The sequence below is a fragment of the Ceratosolen solmsi genome, unplaced genomic scaffold (assembly GCF_000503995.2).
Source record: "Ceratosolen solmsi marchali unplaced genomic scaffold, CerSol_1.0 scaffold11, whole genome shotgun sequence".
Lineage (NCBI taxonomy): Eukaryota > Metazoa > Arthropoda > Insecta > Hymenoptera > Agaonidae > Ceratosolen > Ceratosolen solmsi.
The window spans coordinates 11,463,298-11,485,079 of NW_011948416.1; the positions used below are offsets into that span (position 1 = coordinate 11,463,298).

General features: G+C 27.2%; 1 protein-coding gene across 1 annotated transcript in view; it reads right to left on the bottom strand.

Moving 5' to 3' along the window:
- Mp (collagen XV/XVIII-type protein multiplexin) overlaps positions 1-21,782 on the bottom strand; it is a 50,324-nt gene that overhangs the window by 6,542 nt on the left and 22,000 nt on the right. Inside the window, exons 6-13 of the mRNA XM_011496132.1 lie at positions 8,903-8,932; positions 8,112-8,190; positions 6,584-6,856; positions 4,807-4,965; positions 4,170-4,402; positions 3,527-3,538; positions 3,113-3,208; positions 3-42 (exon numbers count right to left, since the gene is read on the bottom strand). Of these exons, the coding sequence (XP_011494434.1) occupies positions 3-42; positions 3,113-3,208; positions 3,527-3,538; positions 4,170-4,402; positions 4,807-4,965; positions 6,584-6,856; positions 8,112-8,190; positions 8,903-8,932 (922 nt within the window). The remainder of the gene's footprint in view (positions 1-2; positions 43-3,112; positions 3,209-3,526; positions 3,539-4,169; positions 4,403-4,806; positions 4,966-6,583; positions 6,857-8,111; positions 8,191-8,902; positions 8,933-21,782) is intronic.

Sequence of the window (21,782 nt, forward strand, 5' to 3'; positions counted from 1 at the left end):
AGGAATGCCAGGAAAACCATCGTCACCTTTCTCTCCTTTTGTCTGAGTGATAAATACAATCTTATGCATAAATGTAAAAATTATCATTACTTTACAACGTGTTATGAAGCTAAACTTTATATGATACAAATAATTATCGAATATAATTATAATTATAACATAGATTATTCATAAGTTTCATTAAAAGTTTTATTAAAAATATTAAATTATTGATAATTGAATTGAATGAAGATTTATTATAGAGATGAAATTTAAATGAACACACTAAAATATCAATTTTTTTATTATAATATACTCTGTATAAATGAGACGTTTAATTTTTACACTTTAAGCACTAAGTCGGGAGAAAATCATAAATGAATAGAGCGAATAATACGAAATAGTAAACAAAATAAGCTTTTAGTATTATCCCCGTACGAGATATATCTAAGCTTTTATGACGCAATATCTGGCATTTGTCTGGACACACATTATTCACCTCGAATGTTTCGTATAGATAAATTTGAATAAATTCATTTCTTATGCACGTTTTTGTCTTAATTATTAGTTACTTTATAAATCACAAGTGAGCAGTGTAGGAAGTAGATGATTCTGATGTAATAAAGGAAGAGGAGCAATTTTTTAAAATTTAGATAAAAACATTAAATACTATTTCCATGCTAAGCTGAACTTTCATCTTTCAACTAAAATAATATTTTACATCTCTATATATTATAGAATCCGAAGCCAACTTTGACAACATATTATGATATAATTATAAAGTCCCCATTTAATAATCAATGTGAATTTCTGAAGACGAAAAATAGTAAAATATCCTGTAGCTGCTAATGCAATAAACGTATGACTTTATTAAAAAATTAATTTCACAGAGACGATGCTTTATTTGACGATCCAAGATATAATTACAGGCGCGATTATAATTACAGAATACTGAGTTGCAAAGAGCAAAGGCAATTCAAACCAATGTAATTACCACTTTTTTAATATATTGATGGAACATCCGAATGCATTCCTTCGTATTGTTAAAACGCGAAAAATGTAATCATCGTTGTAAAGGAAACGATGTTTAATCATAATGTTAAATGAAAGTTAATAATAAAAGTTGTGACAGAGCAAAATGTAAAGAAAAATATATATAGAAAAATTGTATATAAAATTTTGTACGGAATTGGAGCATTTCCCAAGACCTTTGGCTCTTGGAAATTTATAAGCCTTCTAGTTCTCGAATTTTGTAAACATTTGTTTCTCGGAATTCTCCAACCCTACAAAGCTTTACTTTCCCGGAATTCTCGAAACTTGTAAAGCTTTATTCTCGAATGTCCTGCAATGTTTATCTAGTATCCGCATAGCAACACATATCCATTGTTGCCAGTTAACTAAGCTACCACGTAGGTATATAAAGCAAGCACGCGTCGAAGCTCCCCCCACCACCGCTCTTTCTCTTAGCTGGGCCGCGACGGAAGGAACACGCGTTCAATTTCGTGTTCGCATTCAACTAAATAACCGGCAGGAAAAAGGTGTTGGAAGAATAAATCGCTGGTGTTGTGGTAACGTATAATACAGTTCGGGAAATATTCAAGTGAAATGGTAGCAACCTCCACGAGGTATAGGGCTGACTCAAACTCCGATGTATAGTGTCCGAGAGCACGAAATGGTAGCTGGGAGAAATCATCAAGTTTCACTTCCACGAGTCGGTGCAAGCAAACACTACTTAACCCCATACCAAGGTATCGAGACATTTCTTCACACCGTGAACCGCGTCAAGAGGATCCGGAGATTAACGATCTCCTACCTCTACCAAATAGTGCATGCTGACACCACATGGCAACAACCAAGGAACGGCAAGATCTCAACGATTCTCATAGTCATCATAGAATCATTATAGTGTAGTTGTAAATAAAGCGCAATAAACAAGCGCGAAAAGCTGATGTGTTGAATATTTAATTGAAGCGCTACTCCATCCACTTATCAACACTTTTTTTCCACCACCACACCAGTAAATTGGTGGACATTGTCTATTTTTCAACAAAGTTATTCATAAGTTTTCTTGACAAGTTTAGAAACATTGTCTTTAGCTTCATCCAGAATATACATATTTATTGTAGGAAGAAAATCATCGATATCATTATTAGCCTTTGTCGTTAGATGCGTCGATTATTTTGAGCAATAAATTATAATTGCAAAGTAGAAACAAGGTATTGAATGGAATTTAAGTATTCCTATTGTATTAACAAAGTATAATAAGAAAATAATATGCATATATATATTAGACTGTAATGGACACAATTTGATGAAATTCGAAAGAAATAGGAAATCCCTCGATCAAGTTTTTGTATATTATTTGTTACTGCCTTGAATGGTAAATGGTAATTACAACCTAATATTTTATTCTTAATTTTATTAATATATGGGGTATAAAAATAAATCAGAGTATTTAATAGAAAATCATAGCCGATATTGATATATTTTTTATATATTTATAAAATATATTGATATATTTTATTATATATATTTTTTATTATCGATATATTTTTTTTTCTATAGGATTTGTTTGGATTCTTATAAAGAAGTTATTTGCACCCAAGGAAAATGTAATCATGGCATTGTCAGATCATTGCCAGATTCCAGACTTATATAGCAGTAATGTTTAAGTTATTTATTAATTATTCGAAAAAATTTGGTTATTATTTAAATAGTATTAATATTTATTAAATTTATTCTAAAGTATTAACCTTAACTACAACAGCTTTAATAATAATAAGTAATACGATATCGTATTTTTGCCGGGTAAATAATATTCGATTAATTTTGTTGATATTTCGTTGTATCAAATATTTTATGATTTCTTTTTTATATTATCTTTTATGAATTATTTTTATTAATACTCTAATATTATGTAGCATTGGTTTTTATAGAAAACTGATACTTGATACTGATACAAAGGCATCTTAAAAACTAATATATGTTAAATTATTTTGATCGCTACATATACGAAGATGTAGATAATCGGATAAGTCGTTTGCTTGTAAAATATAATTAAAACAATAATAATTTCGAATTAATTAAACAAGTATTTTTAATGTTATTTTAAATGATATGATAGAGTACTTACGCCATGCGCGGATCCATAAGGATTCATAGCACCAGGTTCTCCCTTTTCTCCTTTTGCACCGACACTTCCAGGGATTCCTGGCGTGCCAGGTCGACCCTACCAATATTAATTCAAATGAACATGTAAATAATAAACGAAATTTTACATTAAAATTATATAATGAAATATTAATCCTATTACTGTAATTCAATTTTTATTTACAAATGGCAAAAAAAATTAATCAACTCAATTATTTAAAAAATATTAAAAAAAACAATAAAAATAAATATATTCTTTGTTTGAATAAATCTGATAATACATAATTCTAATAATACATTGAGACAGAAGTAATAAAATCAAAGTAGACAAATTAAGAATATCTCATCTCATTATATTGCAAATTTATATTTATTTAATTTACATTTGAAAACTTACCTTAATAGCATTCTTGAGTTGGCATGAAATTCAATAAAACTTGATGTAAGTATAAAAAACAGAATACATTGTACAGTACATAGACTATAGCTTCCAATAGATTCCAAGATTACAAAAGTTTAATTTACAGAAAGATTCTTGAAAAGATAGTAAAGTATTTTATATATACGCTATGAAGGAATTATTATCTTAAAAACGACTTTAGTTTATTTATTAGGAGCATTATTAATTTCTTATTATTCATACTATAATTTTAATAATATTTAGAAAACAATACTTTATACAATAATTTTCTACATAACTAGGTTATTCGCATAAAATATTTAAAAATCGAAACTGTTAAATATTCTTAAAATTACTGTCGCAAACTTTATTTTGCATTTTCCTAGTGCAATACATCATATATGTACGTACATTGTATATTCATGTAAATATTCATATCAATGATGTAACATGTAAAATCGGTTTCCTTGTAATTAAAATATTATCGCAAAAAAATCTGCATGCGTCGGACATTAGATCAATTTACAATTACACCAATAATTTCACAGTGTCCATACTATTATAGTGCACTTATACAATATATTCGTCTTCAACCCATATGGTTTCGGATGGAATAAAAAAAATCGTCGATATATCTCACCATGTATCCAGGAAGACCGATATCGCCATTAATTCCTGGTTTTCCAGGCGGACCTGCGGGTCCCGTTGGTCCAGTTTTGCCCCTTCGTCCACGTTTTCCTTCCGCACCCTTTTCGCCCTTGATAGCGACGTACTCGCCGGAGCCGGCGATCGCCGTCATACCAGGAGGTCCGCGTTCACCGCGTTCGCCCTTCGCACCAGGTATGCCCGGAAAGCCCGAAATACCATCCTTGCCTATTGTATTTTTAATTAGTTTTGGATCAATAATTGTTTTGAAGTCTTATTATTTATGATATGAAGTGGAAAGACAAATTTAAGCTGTATTTAAATTAAGTTGTGACAATTGCTTTTATATGCTATACTTAATTTGCATTTCAATTAAATATATTTTGAAATGCTTTTTATAATGAATTGATACGGTTATTATAATATGTATTATCTACAGAAATAAAACGATCCTTACCACGGATACGATTTTAGTATCTTACACCTCGTTTAAAATGTTTGTAGTGAAAATACATTGTAATTTACAAAGTATGCAAATTTATATATGATTTATTATATTATAACATTTTGCTATCAATATGCACAATTAATCATTACGATGAAAATAATGTAAAGTATATATATATTCATACCAGGCTCGCCTTTATCTCCTTGCGGTCCTTGAACGCCATTTACACCAGGAACACCGGCCGGTCCCCCATTACCTTTATCGCCTTTCTCGCCTTTCAAGCCAACTTCGCCCTTATATCCACGTTCGCCGTGTTCACCCTTTGCGCCTTTTATTCCAGAACCTAATAAAAATTGTATAATAAAAATCACACTCGTGTATTTATTTCATGCTTAAAAATAAAAAGAAATCGGAAATTATATTTCTCAAGACATTGCATAATTTGCAAAATTAATTCCATAATTTCAAATTTTATTTCTAAGTAAATTTATAAAATGTAAATTTTTTAATTTGAACGTCATACTTCAATTTATTCTAAAACAGAATTTTTTTTCATTACATTTTGAACCTTTAGTAATTTTATAAATAAATGTAAATTCGTTGGACATTTCTTTATAAAAACTCTCTTTCACTATCTCTTTCTCTGTGTGTATGTGTCTGTCTGTCTGTCTGTCTGTCTGTCTGTCTGTCTCTCTCTCTCTCTCTCTCTCTCTCTCTCTCTCTGTGTATATTAATATTTATATAAATTGAAATTATAAGTATTGACTGTTTTTATTTTTAACATATATTTAAAAATGTAACATTTATAACTATTAATATATAAGTTAAAATTTGAAAATAGATTTTGCTGAATTTTCTAATTCTATATATATATATATATATATATATATATATATAGATATTCTTATTATTATATATATAAGATATGTATATAAGATAAGATAAGATATATATGTCTTATATAAATAAAAGAGATCATTAAAGAATTTGGGTAATCGTAAAATCTACATTTTTATATTTTTTAAATGAAAAATTTTTTCTCTGTATATTGTTGTTAAATTTATGGAGAATTTTTTCAAATTATTGATTAATACACAGAAAAATGAAAATAACATACGTATACTTTACTTGCAAATATAAACTTGAAATGAATTTTTTTTTTAACTTCAAATACAGCTTTAGATTAATTTTAAAAAATATATAAATGATTAACACGTGTGTCATTATAAGAGCAAACGCGCTAAAAATTTGTCATAACTTAAGTTTTAATATCGAAAATTCATAAATTACAAATTTCGAAAGACAAGGTTATTTTTAACAAAAAATACGATTTTTCGTAACTGATTTTATAATTTGTGCTACCTGACATAAAAATTAAATTATAGAATTATTTACAACAATAATTAACTGCATATTTAAATATTTAAATATTGAATCTATATACATATAACATTCACACATATTTTTAAAATTACATTATAACAATATAAATTACATAAAAATATAAGACTGCATTCATTTTCTTTAATTTTTTGTAAAATTGAGTTTAAACATTTTTTTGTTTTTCTTTTCCCTTCTGAATAGAAATAAGATAGTAATTTATTTATACAAAGTCACTGTGCTTAGATTTCCTCGGGGAAAGATTGAGATTTAAAAAATGTTATAAAAAAAAAAAAATATTAAGAAAAGACATAATTTTGAACTTTGTGCAATAAAGCTTATTCCCCGAGCTGACTTAAGCATTATTTCTTCATTCATGAATACATTTACATCCCAAGTCTTCAGAATTGATACATCTAAGTCTAATCGTGTCTTTACATTATTATTTATGCCTCATGTTTCTAGTTGTTTTGCTTTAAAATAAAACTGAAATACAATTGTCAATAATTAGTTGAATAAATCGAAAAAGAAAACGAGATGATAAAGTAGTACTATAACGAACATCCGAGGGTTCTACTCACCATTATCGCCAACATTGATACCACCGACTCCTGGCGAACCAGGAGGTCCGGCAGGTCCAGTCTTGCCCTCGGGGCCCGTATCTCCCTTAGCGCCCTTATCGCCAGTGCGCCCGACATTACCGACGGCTCCGGGGAGTCCCGGAACTCCAGGTGCCCCAGGTTCGCCTTTCGAGCCCTGATGACCACGTGGCCCTTCCTTCCCGTGGTCGCCCTTCATGCCCCTGTGGCCCATGTCGCCCTTTGTACCTTTCGCGCCGTGCACTCCCGCTTCACCTGAGTTGCAAAATTTTATTGTTTCCCCATAATCGTCACTACTGTTCAATTTTTTTACTACACTCATGTGCCTACGTACAATTAGACTATAATTGGTAAATTTTTATTTGAATTGGCCAATAGGTTCTTAATCGAATCAAATGGTAACATTACAGATTATAGAAATTTCTACGCACTAAATATTTTATACTTGTAATAATTATCGTTAACAAGATGAAATTGACCATACATTAATAAAAATGATTTTTAAATAGATTTTTTAATTTGACTATTCCGCTAAATTTACACGAATATAAAAAATTGATTTAATAAGATTTAGAAATTTTAATACTAATAAAATTGCATTTAAATAATTCATGAGATATGAACTACTCTCAGTGTGACATGGGAGAAGAGATTTTACAGGCTGTTCATTGTAATTTCAACATGAATTTAGAATTTCAAAATTGAATATATACACGTTAAGTTTTTACTTGCATGTTCTCCAAATACACAGTGTATAGTGTTTGTGTTATTAAAATGAATGGATTTCTAAGTGATTGAATTAAGCAGAATATGAATAAAGTTTAACATTTGATTAATGTTTAAATCAAATACCTACTATTTATGTACATAAATTTAGGATGTACTACATTTGGCACATTATTATAATATTATTTTAAAGTTCGACGTCTCTGCCAGTTTAATCCAATAAATTTCAGAATGTAACTAGCATAAATTGTTTTTAAATATTATGAAAATTTTTCTTACGTTTTTATAAATCATGCATTATTTAATTACTTCACCCACGTGTAGCGTATTATGTATTATCAAAAGTAAATAAAATAATTTATGGTATTTTTTCAATATCCGTAAATTTTATGATGTACAATAATATTTTTTAATAAGATAAAAATAAATTTTACATGCATTTAGCCTCGTATAGCTAGTCTCCGCATACATGTAAATATACAAGATTATAATACAAAATAAACTCGACACAATCAATTATTTTATACATTTAAAAATTGTTATTCTCATTGCATTCACAAATATTGTCAATTGAATATATAAATTCTTCATTTTTTATTCAATAAAAAGTAACTAAAAATTTTTTCTCAATTTTATAAAAAAAAAAAAAAAAAAAAAAAAAATTTTAATATTATTTTATCAAACGCTTAATCAATTAAAAGCAATAATAAGCTATAATAATTATTTTCTCAGCAATATAATTTTAAAAAGAATATATATTAATGAATAAATTATACAAATTTACCTTTAGGACCAGGGTGACCCTGTTTTCCATCATCTCCTTTCTGTCCCGGAAGTCCTGGTCTCATTGTATAACCTTCAGTCTATCAATAAAAACTTCAGCGTCAATATATAATAATTATTTTGTAAGGTATATTAATTTAATTATGAAACAATTTTGATAACAATGGCAGATCTATAAAACTTTCCTATTATTTCAAAAAGAATTTAAGGTGCCTTATTATTAGTTTATAAAAATGTTTAATTCATGACAACGTATCACTTTACATGTTGCATTTAATTCATACTATAGTAGTTCAAATGTGACAGCTTAAAATCATATAGGAATCATATTTATCCACAGCATACATAATTTACGGCATCTATAATTGATCTTTTACTCCATTAAATATGTAAGAAAAATGATAATGATAATGATAATAATGACGAGTATAAGTACGAATAGATGTTTTGACGAAAATCCTCTGCTCATAATCTCATAAAGCCAATGAAAACTTAAAAAATTAACAAATTATCGTACAAAATAACAATATTTTTTATCTTTTCATTTATTCATCAACTTATTCAACAAGCAATCCCGCTCATTGTCGCAAACTTTTTTAAAACAACAGAATGAAAAACGGATGGCTAGAAGAAAACAAGGGACAAAACTTAATCTTCTATTTAATTTAGAGATAAGCAGATAATCTCGGCCTTGTCGCGAAATACTCTGTGGTTTTCCGTTAAAAGAAACGGAGCGTGCAGAAACTTTCTTAGTTGGTTTAGTCTGTATCGGCTGTTTGAAACCTCACTCACCCTGTAGATCGCTCGAGGCTTCCAGCTGGGCTGCATGCGCATAATAGCAGAAATTTCAGTGTATTTAATTATAGATACAAAGGCTACATTTTTATAATTCGCATGCACAGCTTTACGTATAAATTAATGGTTGAGCAAAAAAAAAGTTCTTGTCGAGTGTATGGTTACTTTAAAAATCAAATTGATTACTTTTGAGATTTAACTTGATCAAATTGATTACTTTTGATTTAAAGAACCAAGTATCGATACAAGTGGTATTGTGTGCATCTATTGCGTTATTATCCAAGTTCGATTATCGATAGAAGAAGTATCGTTATATATTGTTCTGCGCTACAATATTTCATATACAATTCATATATGAAATTGTAATTTACAGTAATTTAGAGTACGGTATGGAGTATGGTTTATGACATAAAAACAGTAGAAAATCGAAATAGAAGCACATATATCATTATTTGTTTAACCGTAAATTTTATACAAGAAATGAATTTTAATGAATTATATATGTAAAAAGAATATTAATATGCTGGCAAATAGAATTAATGCAAAAAATAATAAAGCAAAATCTTCTGATTCTTTATTCTACATAGAATTTTATTTACCATCATAGTACTATTTTCTAAAAATTTTGTTTTGAATTCACGTACAATAGAGTAATTAGTAGTTAGAATATGTTACTGCACGTATCTATTATTTTTATTAAAAATATTAGTCAATGTGTACATTGTGTAGCTATTATTTTCTGGCCAATCGATCGTTCAAATTTCAAATCCTTTAATCAACTTCTGGGCAACATTTTGCTTACACCACAAAATAATTTATTCATAAAATCATAAATTTCCAAAATACAAATAAATTTATCAACAATATTAGCTTATAGTATTAGAGAGAAATTGATAACGATATGTAATTAATTTATTATTTTAGCCCCTAATTTCTGATGATTCATTTAAGATAATAATTAGAAAACAATTCTAACTTTAATTGTTTAGAAAAATAGTTATTGAAGTATTTTCTATATGTTAAAATTTAGTAATTTAAAATTAAACGATACATTTTTTATTTTATGTAGCAATCTTTTGTTATCTGAAACATTACTCTGGATATATTTAATATTTTGATAAATAAATTAACATTATATATAGCTCCATTTGACAAATGTCAGTTTAAATTTTCAATGATATTCACAACATACTTGTCAATTAAAGAGGTTGAATTATTTCTTTTAGCATACTAACATATATGTGAAAACTGTATTAATTTATCTCTAACATTTAAAATATTATCTTATCTTTAGACAAATGTTAATTTGTCAATCAATTCCAGGTGTTAAAATGTTAAAATATATATTCTAGGTGTCATGTTTAAAAATACAGCATTCATTAGATCAATAATTGAAATCATTGAATGTATTCATCATAATTGTTGACATTGTTTAAATTCAAAAATATTTGTGAAAAAATTGTATATTTTTTTAGTTTTCAATGATTAAAAATAATATTGGCATTTTTTGCTGATTTTTTAATTGAATGATATTCAAAAATTTAGAACATAATCATATAAAGTAACAAAATAATTAAGCAACATAAAGAATCTTATTGCTAAGGAGATATAACTCTGTTTTTAACGTTTTAACATTAAAATTTCTCGATACAATCTACGAATAAATAGGTGATTTATTAAGTAATTTTTAAAAAATGAGAAGGAATATAAATATTTAAAAGTCATGTTTTTTGTTTAAATAAATATAATCAAATTAAAATTTTATTATATTATTATCATGTATTTATGGTCAGAATATTATATGATAATTTTTTAGAGCTTTTTCATTTTTATTTAATATTAATCAATGCTCAAAGAATATAAAAGTTTGTAAAACTTGGAATTCCTTCAACTACTGATAATAAAAAACTTAAAATTCAGTTTTACTTTAAAATATTGAGTATTATAAATTTTTGCAGGGAAATATATCAACTTTGTGTTGATATGAATTTTTAACATTCATAGCTTTGACAAAGTAAAGGAATTAGTAATGTTTGGAGATATAAATAAATACTTTGGGAATGTTTCAATAATTTCATGAAATATATTTTCAACTTAGCTTATGAATTTTTTATTTAAATGCAATAAAAAATTTGATAGTATCAAGAGTCATTATGTATTTACAAATACCTTTATAGCTCTTTTCTACAACTAAAAAACTAAAAAAAATTAATTTTTTAAATTATAATAAAAATTATATAATTATTATAATATAATAAATAATAATTAATTATATAATAAACAATAACATAATTTTAATATTTCAAGTTTTTCAAAAATATTATATGAACATTTATTTATATGAAATTATAAATATTATCATTGATATTCATTATTATAATATATTTTTCATACTAAAAATATGTCAATTTTGAGATTTAATCAGTGCCTATCATTCATTATTCAATCGTCCATTGTGTATGTGTAATTAAATATTTCGCGATATTTACTGTATTTATGTATCAGAGGAAGAGCAAAAGAGAGAAGAAAGAGAAGAATAAATTTATAGGATAAAACAAAATATTATAGGAAAGGATTATATGAAGGAGTCAAAGAGAGTGTAATGGTAGTTGTGTGCGTGAGTGTATGTGTGTGTGAGTGAGGGAGAGAGAGAGAGAGAGAGAGAGAGAGAGAGAGAGAGAGAGTAAGAGAGAAAAGTGAGGTGCAGAGGAAAACTTATCGCGTGGCTCACGTTTAACTAATTAGTAATCGCCATCATTTCCTTTGAGAATTTGAGCGACATAACATGCATAACGTCAAAATATGTAAGTCGTGTATGCTGGCGGAAAAAGGTCCAAACACCGCAAATGCACAGCTCAATGGAATTGTTTGCACTCGCGTTAACTCACCTTTCGTATTAAATGAGCTAGTTTACTTACCAACTTCAATCTTTACTTCATAATCAACTATATGATTAAAATTGTAAGTCGAACACTTTAGCAATTCTCATAGAAATGGAGAATATTGTTATAGAATTATTATTAAATATAGATGGTTATTTAAAGGTATTTTGAAATTCATGTTCTGCTTGAAGTTTTCGAATAATTCAAGTTAGCAGGAAATAGGATCATCTTAAGTACGTAGAGTATTCTTTTTATAAAAAGAATTATTCGCAATAATATATGAATATGCTATATCAGTCGTCTTATCAATTAGAGAAATAATTTAAAATAATATTTTATTAATATGGCCACATAAAGGCAGATACGTAATTTTAACATTGTATGAAAAATTGAGAAATAAAAACAAACAATGTCACATTAGGACAATAATTAAAATGGAAATATTTTATATTATGATCTATAAAACCAGGATAGGTAGAAACTATCACAGATTTCCAATGATTGGATTTCCACTATCGTTTGGTAGGGAAAATAAATTGCACGAGTTGTAAATCTGCTTTAACAAATCATAGATTAACAAAAACAAAAAGATAAAATTACTCTTACAAGATGCACGAGATTTATACATCAGAAATAGCGATCGGAAATTGATCGAATTTGATTTTTCATTTAGGTAAATCGTAACAGAATTTAAAATTTGAATATGTGAACATAAATTTAACAAACCTTTAAATTACCATTTCATACTATATTAAAAATACCTATGATTTGTAAGAAATGTTTCAATTATGCTTTAAAATGACGAATAAATTTAACCAACAAATAAAATTATTTACCTTTATAATATATACTATGATTATCTACAATTTTTTAACATAGAATTCTTGGAAATCCTTTTGCCATTAGAACGAATTGTACACTCATTTCTTTTAATTGTCTTTATATTGCAATAGCAGCATCAAATAATAAATCAGTACGACGTAAAAATAAATTTATCAACATATAAAAATATTCGAAAAAATCAAGCAATGTCTTACCTTTCATTACATTTCATATTTGCTTTATGTAAACATTACTTTAACAAGCATAGACTATATAGATTTAAAACAGAGTATATATTTGTAATAATTTCTGTAAAGTTAATATCAATTAAAAGACATTATATTACTAATCATTTTACTTATAAAGTATTACTCTTTATGCTACAATCTATATTCTCAGCACAGACAACATAAACAACAAAAATTTTATAAAACCATAGCAAAGTGTATGTTCATTTGTGTATTAATCCGGCTTAAGGGAGCAGTTATTGGCCATTCAATGAAGCCTCTCACTCTTGTATTGGTATATAGACGATAGGCTGTGGCTTTAAGGTACGCACATTCAATTAATAGCGTTAACAATTTGAAAAACAATTATGCAAATTATTAGGCTTAGTCGGTAATGATTCTTACCAGAACACCCCAATTAAACGACGAATTTAATTAATAAAAGCTTTAACCACACCTGCCACTGCCAATATCTTCAGCGACTAAAGCGATCTACGTTTGCAATATAATATTTAAATCTCTCCTACTATAGTATGGATCCTAGGATATCAATATTCTCGTTTAGAATCACCTGTTCGGTAATATGAATTATTTACTCGGGAGAATAGGTGCTGTAATATTCTTCATTTCTGGTATGGTATAATCAAACATACATACGAAGCTTTTTAATAGATAGCCATACAATTCTCTCCATAATAAGTTTTATAGTAGCTCATTTGCTTGGATTCATGAATCCGAAGAGCTGGACAAATATCTTTCGCTATACGGTCAGGAAATAAAGTTAGCTATTAGCTATTGAATGATCACAATTAATAATTATTTGAAATAGTTAACATAATATCCGGTTCATTTCAAATTTTATTTTTAAAGCCATAGAGTTTTCGATGCTTGTATTATATTTTTATGAAAGTGTTTAATTAATAATATTAATATTTGACCCTTTCTTACATTTATAATTGACGTCTACGCTTTTTTTTTATTTGACTCTATACTTTAAAAGGATTTTTAAATTATTCTAAAAAAAAACAAAAATCATTCAGTTTAAGAATTTAGAAAGAGCTAGTTAACATATGTGAATTATTTTAGTAATTTAGTATTTATTTATTGTAGGGATAATTTGAAAAATGATTAAAATGTATTGCTGTTATATATTAATAGATAATAGATTAACTAAATTTGATAGGCTGTGAATAGAATATAGGCTACGCATCCCAATGCATTGGAAACGTCGATGAAAATGTCTCCAAATAATGGTAATAGTATGCTAAAGACCTAATACAATCAAAAATTCAAAAATTTCCAAACGACTTGGTCATTGCATCGGGCCGGATGACCTCATGAAATGCAAATTAACAGTCTCAAATAGCGCTTTGTTCACATTGCCTGTAATTTTTCATTAGATACTTTAGTCTACTTTCTTTTTTACCAGTTACCTGCGTCTATGTGATAATGCTTACGATAAAAGCACGTTGGTGTTTAAAGAAGAAGGAAATTAAAGGGAGTCTGACTAACATACTAATTAGGCTCAAAAATACCTATTCGAAATTTGTATAGATCTCGCACTATAAAATATTGACATAAAAAAAAAAACAAAGAAAAAAATATAAAAAGTAAGAGAAAATAATAATACTAATAAAAAATTAGTCTTAATTTTCATAATGAATTTTGAGATAATTTTAAATATCAGTAATTATAAATGAACAAATTAGATTACGTTATAATCGTATTTTTCCAAGTCCACTCGTTATAACACAACTCAATTATTCATCGTATCATGGATGAATACCTAATATATATCATTTTTATTAAAAATCTAGTGGCTACTATGGAGCACAAATGAATTGTTGCACCACTACTTTTATTATATAATCCGGCACGTCAATTGGAATACTTGTCAGAATTCCCAGAACAGAATGTGCAATTAGTGTAGCATTCACGAAACCACTTTTACATTTGTGAAATTCCATTTTCATTCGTTTTGCTTATTTTATAAATAAAATACTTAATAAAAATCTTAAAGATAATTTTTTTTTTCTCATAGTAATATATATTTACTATAGTAGCTTCAAAATTATTAAAGAAGATAAAGATGAATATTTATTATATATTCCGACGTATTTGTCATCTTAATAAAATGCATCAGATTTAATTTAGCTCTCAGATCATGTTTTAACCCTATTATATATTGTATAATGTTTAATTATTCTTAAGCATTTAAAATAAGAATTATTAAAAAATAAACGAATAGAATGTTATAAGAATAAATTTTATCATAGTAACAAATTCTGACCAATTTTTTAATTATTTGTTTTTTAATATTCCAACATTAGTTATTAAACCTTCAGCTCAATCTGTCTACCAATTATTTTTAAGAGATAGAAAGTAGAACAACGAAGATATATTCATTCGGATATCCGGGAATAAAATAGAGTTTTATCATCAGCATATTCATTTCACGAAATCACAAATTACCATGAAGCTACAGTTCATCAACAAATTTAATTTAACTCGTACAGCGTCATTAATTGACACGCACATAATATTAAATTATATATAAAAAAGGGTTATATTTTTTAGAATTTCAGGCTATATACATATATCCATCTGAATATAAATTAAAAAGTAAATTGTATATATATATGTTATTAGATTCTGTTACTCTTAATTTGTCTCTTTCAATCAGAGCATCCGACTTATTTTCAAATTACTATTGTTGTTGGTACAACAGCTTCGTGACCAACTGTGTCTGTGGTTCACCGAAGATGTATTTCATTTGAAGTGTATTCGACCGTAACATAATCATCAGAATTGTTCGCGCAATTCTCCCATTTTATTACAGCTTTTACTGTTCCAATCACAATTTGTCTTCTATTCTACACATTATCTGTGTTTAAGATAACAGGGTATTTAAATACTATGTGAACTTAAAACGATAAATAGCAATGTATTTTATTAAAAATTATATATATATATATATTATATAATTTAATTATTGATATGTATAGTATTACATGAAATGGCAAGAAAAAGATTTAATACAATTTCAAGTTTTAATTCACATAACAAAAAATTTATGTTAATTAAATGAAATTGCGATCTATACAATTAGATATTATAATAAGGTTACCGATTGGCAGTAACTGATTTACTTTTTTATTATTGACTTTTGATAACTTATTGATTAATTTCAAGTATAAATAATATGATAATAGTTTAATCAGTCGTATTTAAGTAGCTTATTTGAGTAGACTGAATTGCTTCTTACAGTACATAAATGCATACATACATACATACATACATAGGCATACATACATACATTAAATTTTTAATATTGAATTTTATGGCAATCTCCATTTGTTTTTACATAAGATGGAACATATTACTATTAAAGTCATCATTCCCTTGATATTAAGTTGTAAAGGCTTCACCGCCTGGCTATTTTCCTCTGGTTTAACAAAAGTGATGAGTTCTACTTAGAAAAGTTCAAAGCTTACCTAACATAATAAGCGCAAATATTTATATAAATAATAAATATGTCATGTATGCATTATGTATTTATTATCCCGAAATTCTTATATGAAATTTTAATTCCATATCAGTATATAAAAAAAATGAAATACAAAATACGATATTTGTATTTATACGAAATAGTGTTCATACTAACAGTACAATAATAGTGAAACAAAACGATTTATCTAATTTTGAATTGCTTGGTTTGCATAAACGTTAACGAGCTTCACCTCAGAGTTAAATACACTAAGATGCTCTGTAAATGCAAGTAATGCTCTTTCATATTTGTTAATATATTTGCTTTTCAAAATCTTTCAATTTTGTTGCTTATTTTCCTACTTCATCCCCATAATTTTTTTTCTTAAAATATGCTGCGAATGCATCTTGTTACATTAAATTATTATAATTTTTATTTTACTCTCCCTCTTGTAAGGAGTTTAAATATTACATTCTTTTGGATTCCTACGGAAGACGATAATATAATATGCTTTTAAATGATCCATAGTTATTTTAAGTCACGTTTTCTTTTAATGGCATATCATATTTAATAGGTGACACAACAATTATTCACAATCTGAATAATATGAAAATATTTAGGAAAATTAAATAATAAAACTGAAATCAAATTTCCTGAAACATTTAGCAAAACTTTACATATAATAAAATTTATCTTTTATTATATATTTTGAAATTATTGTAACGTATTAAACTATAACTTTGTTTATTATTGAAAAAAAAAATCAGCTTCTACCAACATTTTACTATTATGTTATTATTTATTATAATAAATCAAAGTATAGAATGATTTTCAAATTTTTTAGCTTACATTTTTTTTAGCTTAAATTAATTTATATATAATGTTAATATAATAATAAATATAATATCGATAAGTATTACAAATTTCACAGCATATTTATACAAATAGAAAGAGAGAGAAAGAGAGAGAGAGAGAGAGAGAGAGAGAGTGGAAGATTTCTAGGGAGAGAGATAGAATAAAGTAATAAGCCGAGACATTTACGACTTGGTCATCCCAGTAATTTCCAGGGTTTGGTTGGAGTGTCTTTAGGAATACGATTTCACTTGAACATGTCGTACGCATCTCCGAAAGTTTTAGCACTTACCGACCGTTATGTTACATTTAGTATTTTTATATATGTTAAGCATGTTTTAAAGTATAAGACTGGAATTTATCTTTCATATGCAACGGGCATATATCTTTATCTTTTTCTTGCTTTTAACTTTAATATTTCTGTCGTAATCAGTTCATCTTATATAGTTGATTTGTAACATTAAGAAAATATTATAATAATAACTACAAATAATGTATCTCAGTTAGAGCTAACGAGCAAAACTTTTTTCGTTCAATATACCTTCACACACTTCAAATTCTAATATTAAATAAATTTTATAAAATAATATGATTTCATTTGAAACGTTACGTATATATCTAATAAAGTATATTAAAAGGTTTCTTGTGGAAACGGATAACAAATCAGAATCTATTTTACTAATGCGGGTTTATATGCACGAGATCACATATGTATTATCAACATTGTCTACTATCCTTTTTGCTCGTTTTTTCTCTCTCTCTCTCTCTCTCTCTCTCTCTCTCTCTCTCTCTCTCTCTCTCTCTCTCTCTCTCTATGATCTATTTATCTATTTATTCTTTATCCCTTTCGTCATCTCGATTGAACTTGAAAATTCATAAATTCGTTATCCAAAGTAAGAAAGCGCCCGGGCGTAACTTTGCCAAGTTTCAAACTTGCTTGTTTCTCCGACTCTTCAATCCCACGCTCTAGTCTACTTTCCAGGGGCATCCAGTTTTTCATCCTGTTCATGCGATAAGACTCAAATACATCACTTTTGGCGCGGAAACTGCACGCCGAACAGAAATTCCACGAGTCGCATTCTTGACACTCCGAAGATCTTATATCACGTTGGTTATTGTAGGCGTTGTTGCTTCTCCACATTGCTACATGTGATGTTTCTCTTGGATGTAAGAGATAACGTTTTATGAAATTTCACGCATTTATTCATGTTTGCATATAAATATTTGAAATGCAGAATTTACATTATTATTCTGAAAGCATATTCAGTAAGAAGCATCCTCTTGCCAAAATTTCGGAAATTGTCGTAAATTGTCAAGCAATGAATTAAGGATAAATAGTGTGAGTTCTAATTTGTTTCCTTATATTTCAGATAGTTGCGTAATATAATATTAAAAACATGATACGACTGTGAGAGGGAAGGTATAAAGAAAACATATTTCATTTTTGGGTAATTTTTAAAACAATCATTACATTTTTAACGATTATTACAGTTTTAAAATAGATGATTAAAATTTTTTTTCATATTAACAACAACAAAATTATTTTATAAATATATTCGGTGTAATTTAAAATTATATTTTGATGAATTATATATTGCGTAAATTGTCTATATTTAGTAACTCCTAAAATTGTCAAATTATTATTAATAATTCAAAGGTAATTCAAAATTTATTACCTATCCAGGGAAATTCTGCTGAGTAAAATTATCAGAATATAAGTGAATATTATTTTGGTATTAATTTTATATATACATTAAATTTTTAAGTTCAAAGCTTACCTTTTATTAAGTTATAACAACTACACTAAAGTTTCATAATTAATAATATATCATTAAAAAAGAAAACAGATATGAAAAGAAGATTATAAATTGCTTCGTGGATAGTTTTAGTTAAAAAAAACTTGTAAATGTGAATATCGTTTGCGTACCAAAATTGAGAACTTAATTATTATGGAATTTTAATGAATTACTCGTATGAATTTTTTTTATTTTGTTCTATACATTAAATTTTTCACACATATTTTTATCCAATTTTATCAAATCTATGTTTATTGAATAAAAAAAAAAAAAAAAAAAAAAAAAATTCACTACTTCAAAAAGTCTAATGAAGATATAAATAAATCAAATGAAAAAATCTATGACTCGAGAAAGAATTAAATAACAAAAGAAAAAAATCAAAACTTAAAAGTATCAATAATAAATAGTACAAAATAATATATCCAATTCAGCATATCATTCAGCAAATCATACGTAAATTTACCATCGGAAGTTTATATTATTAACGCCCTATATATATATATATATATATATATATATATATATATATATGGAACCAAACTTTTCATTTAAAAAAAGTTTATCTTTCTCTTCGAAATAACTATACAAACTGGCACATGCAAATAATTTGTTCACGTACCTGCGAACGACTGATTCGAGAAAAATTCGAAGCCAATCAATGTGATTTCCCCAGAGAAGCCTGAAAGCGATTTGTAAAACTACCTGCAACGTACATTCCTTATTTCTTCGTCTCTTGGCATCTACGTGGAGTTCTTACATGAATTTTCGGCAATGATTGTTCGATGCTACTGCGAATAGGCTCGGAATTCCGTTTTTCTGTGCACCCGCGGAGGAGTCGTCATGCGCCACATGCCAGACTTTCTTCAGGATCTGCATCGGGACGTAATGGCATCGAGGACGAAGAATCGATGCGCTGAATGTGTCGCTCGAATTGCAAGTAGTTTGTCGTTATTCAGAGAAGCCAGATGAGAATGCACGTCTCGTAGAATATTTTTATGCACACTCGATTTTCCTATTATTCATTTTTCGATTTGCACACTGCGAGCACGTATTTTTCCTTGATTTGCGAGTTACGCGTAGTATTGAATTACTATACAAGCTGCTAATATACGGGATTTTTAAGCCATTTTATCATTGACTTGAAAATTATGAAAATTCAACCCGATAGCAGAAAGTCTCCCCTTGATGTTTAAAATGATATCGTGATCGTTTATTTGGTATACCTAGAAGATTATGTTTTGTCGTACGTAGGTATTTACGTAGCTACCTGAATAATTACTTAATGTATTATTCATTAACATTATAACACAAAAAATCTCAATGCTAATGCATAGATTTATTTGTAAAGCATATTTCAAAATTTCTCTCGCTCCACTTCTTCAGACTTCATTTACTTTTTTTAGAATATAAATTAATTATAATGTCCAAGTACTTTGTTAATTCAAAGTGCCATTCATATTTTTAAATTGCTCTTCTTTATTATGAAATTTTTCAATATTGGCGAAAAAAAAGAGATTGTATAATAACGATATGAATAGAACGAATGCCGTAAATTAAAAATATTATTGATACATAATCTGTCACTTGGGTATATAAGTTATTGGACAATTTGTATTACGATCGATGCGCTTTAAATACTTTATAATTTTACAATTACAAAAGCAATACAACAATTTTAAGAGAATTAAGATTTTTTATCATTCAACCATTTAAAAGTCTTACAAATATAATTAAATAATATAAATAATATGTACTTTTAATATATACTTAGATGTATAGTGACATGAAATAGACTTTTAATATACGGAAAATATATTTTTTTTATAATAAACAATGCTGGATGCATACATGTGCATAATAGATTAGTTAAATTATTCAATACAATGTGTAAATCAATAAGTTGAGTGTGCAATTTAATTTCTATATATTTTTATTTAATATTTAATAGTTTAATTTAATATGTAATATGAGCATATATACATATATTCGTTCAATACTATAAAGACATTATTTATTATATCGGTGAAGTATTTGTTTAGTGTGAAAAATTTTAAAGTGAATTTATTGTTGGAAAATATTAAAACATGAATTATTAAAATAAACCTTTACATTCATTAATATTAAATGTGTAATGTTTCGAGTAATTTTATATTTTTCAAAATTTGTTTATTTAAATAACTAAGTACAAAATATTGCTAAAGACTCGTTATTTTATTATTCATTAAAGCTATTTTCATAGTAAACACATTATCACAGTTTTCATTTAAGAACGTAGAAAGTTCTTTCATAAAATAAACGTAAAGCTGAAAAAATCTTTAAAAACGATGTGCATTCACGTGCTTATGCTTTCAACCACATTTTGTATGATTCTTTTAACTTCGTATCTACGGGCTTTTCATTTTATCCCTGCAGGCTTTGTAATGTTCTTTCTAGAAATTGATTCCTATTGTCTCTCCTTACGAAATGTACCGCAGCATATACGAGTATAAAATTATTATGAACGAGAGTCTGTCTCTGCGCGCGTTTGTGCGCGACAAAGTCATAAAGATACATACGGATGACGTGGATTCGTTATTCAACGATTCTCGCTTAAAGTCTTTCTCTAGCACAATTTATAATAATTTGACGATGTTCAATATTATTATAAAATCAGGAATACTTGGATATACGAACATTACTACGATTCTTTCTTCAGAATTCAAAACAATGGAATATCGATCCGCTAAAGAGCAAATGACTTAACTAGCGATTTTAAGCAAACTTTGTCCAAATTACTTTCTTTTATTAGTAATTAATTATATGCAATATTAA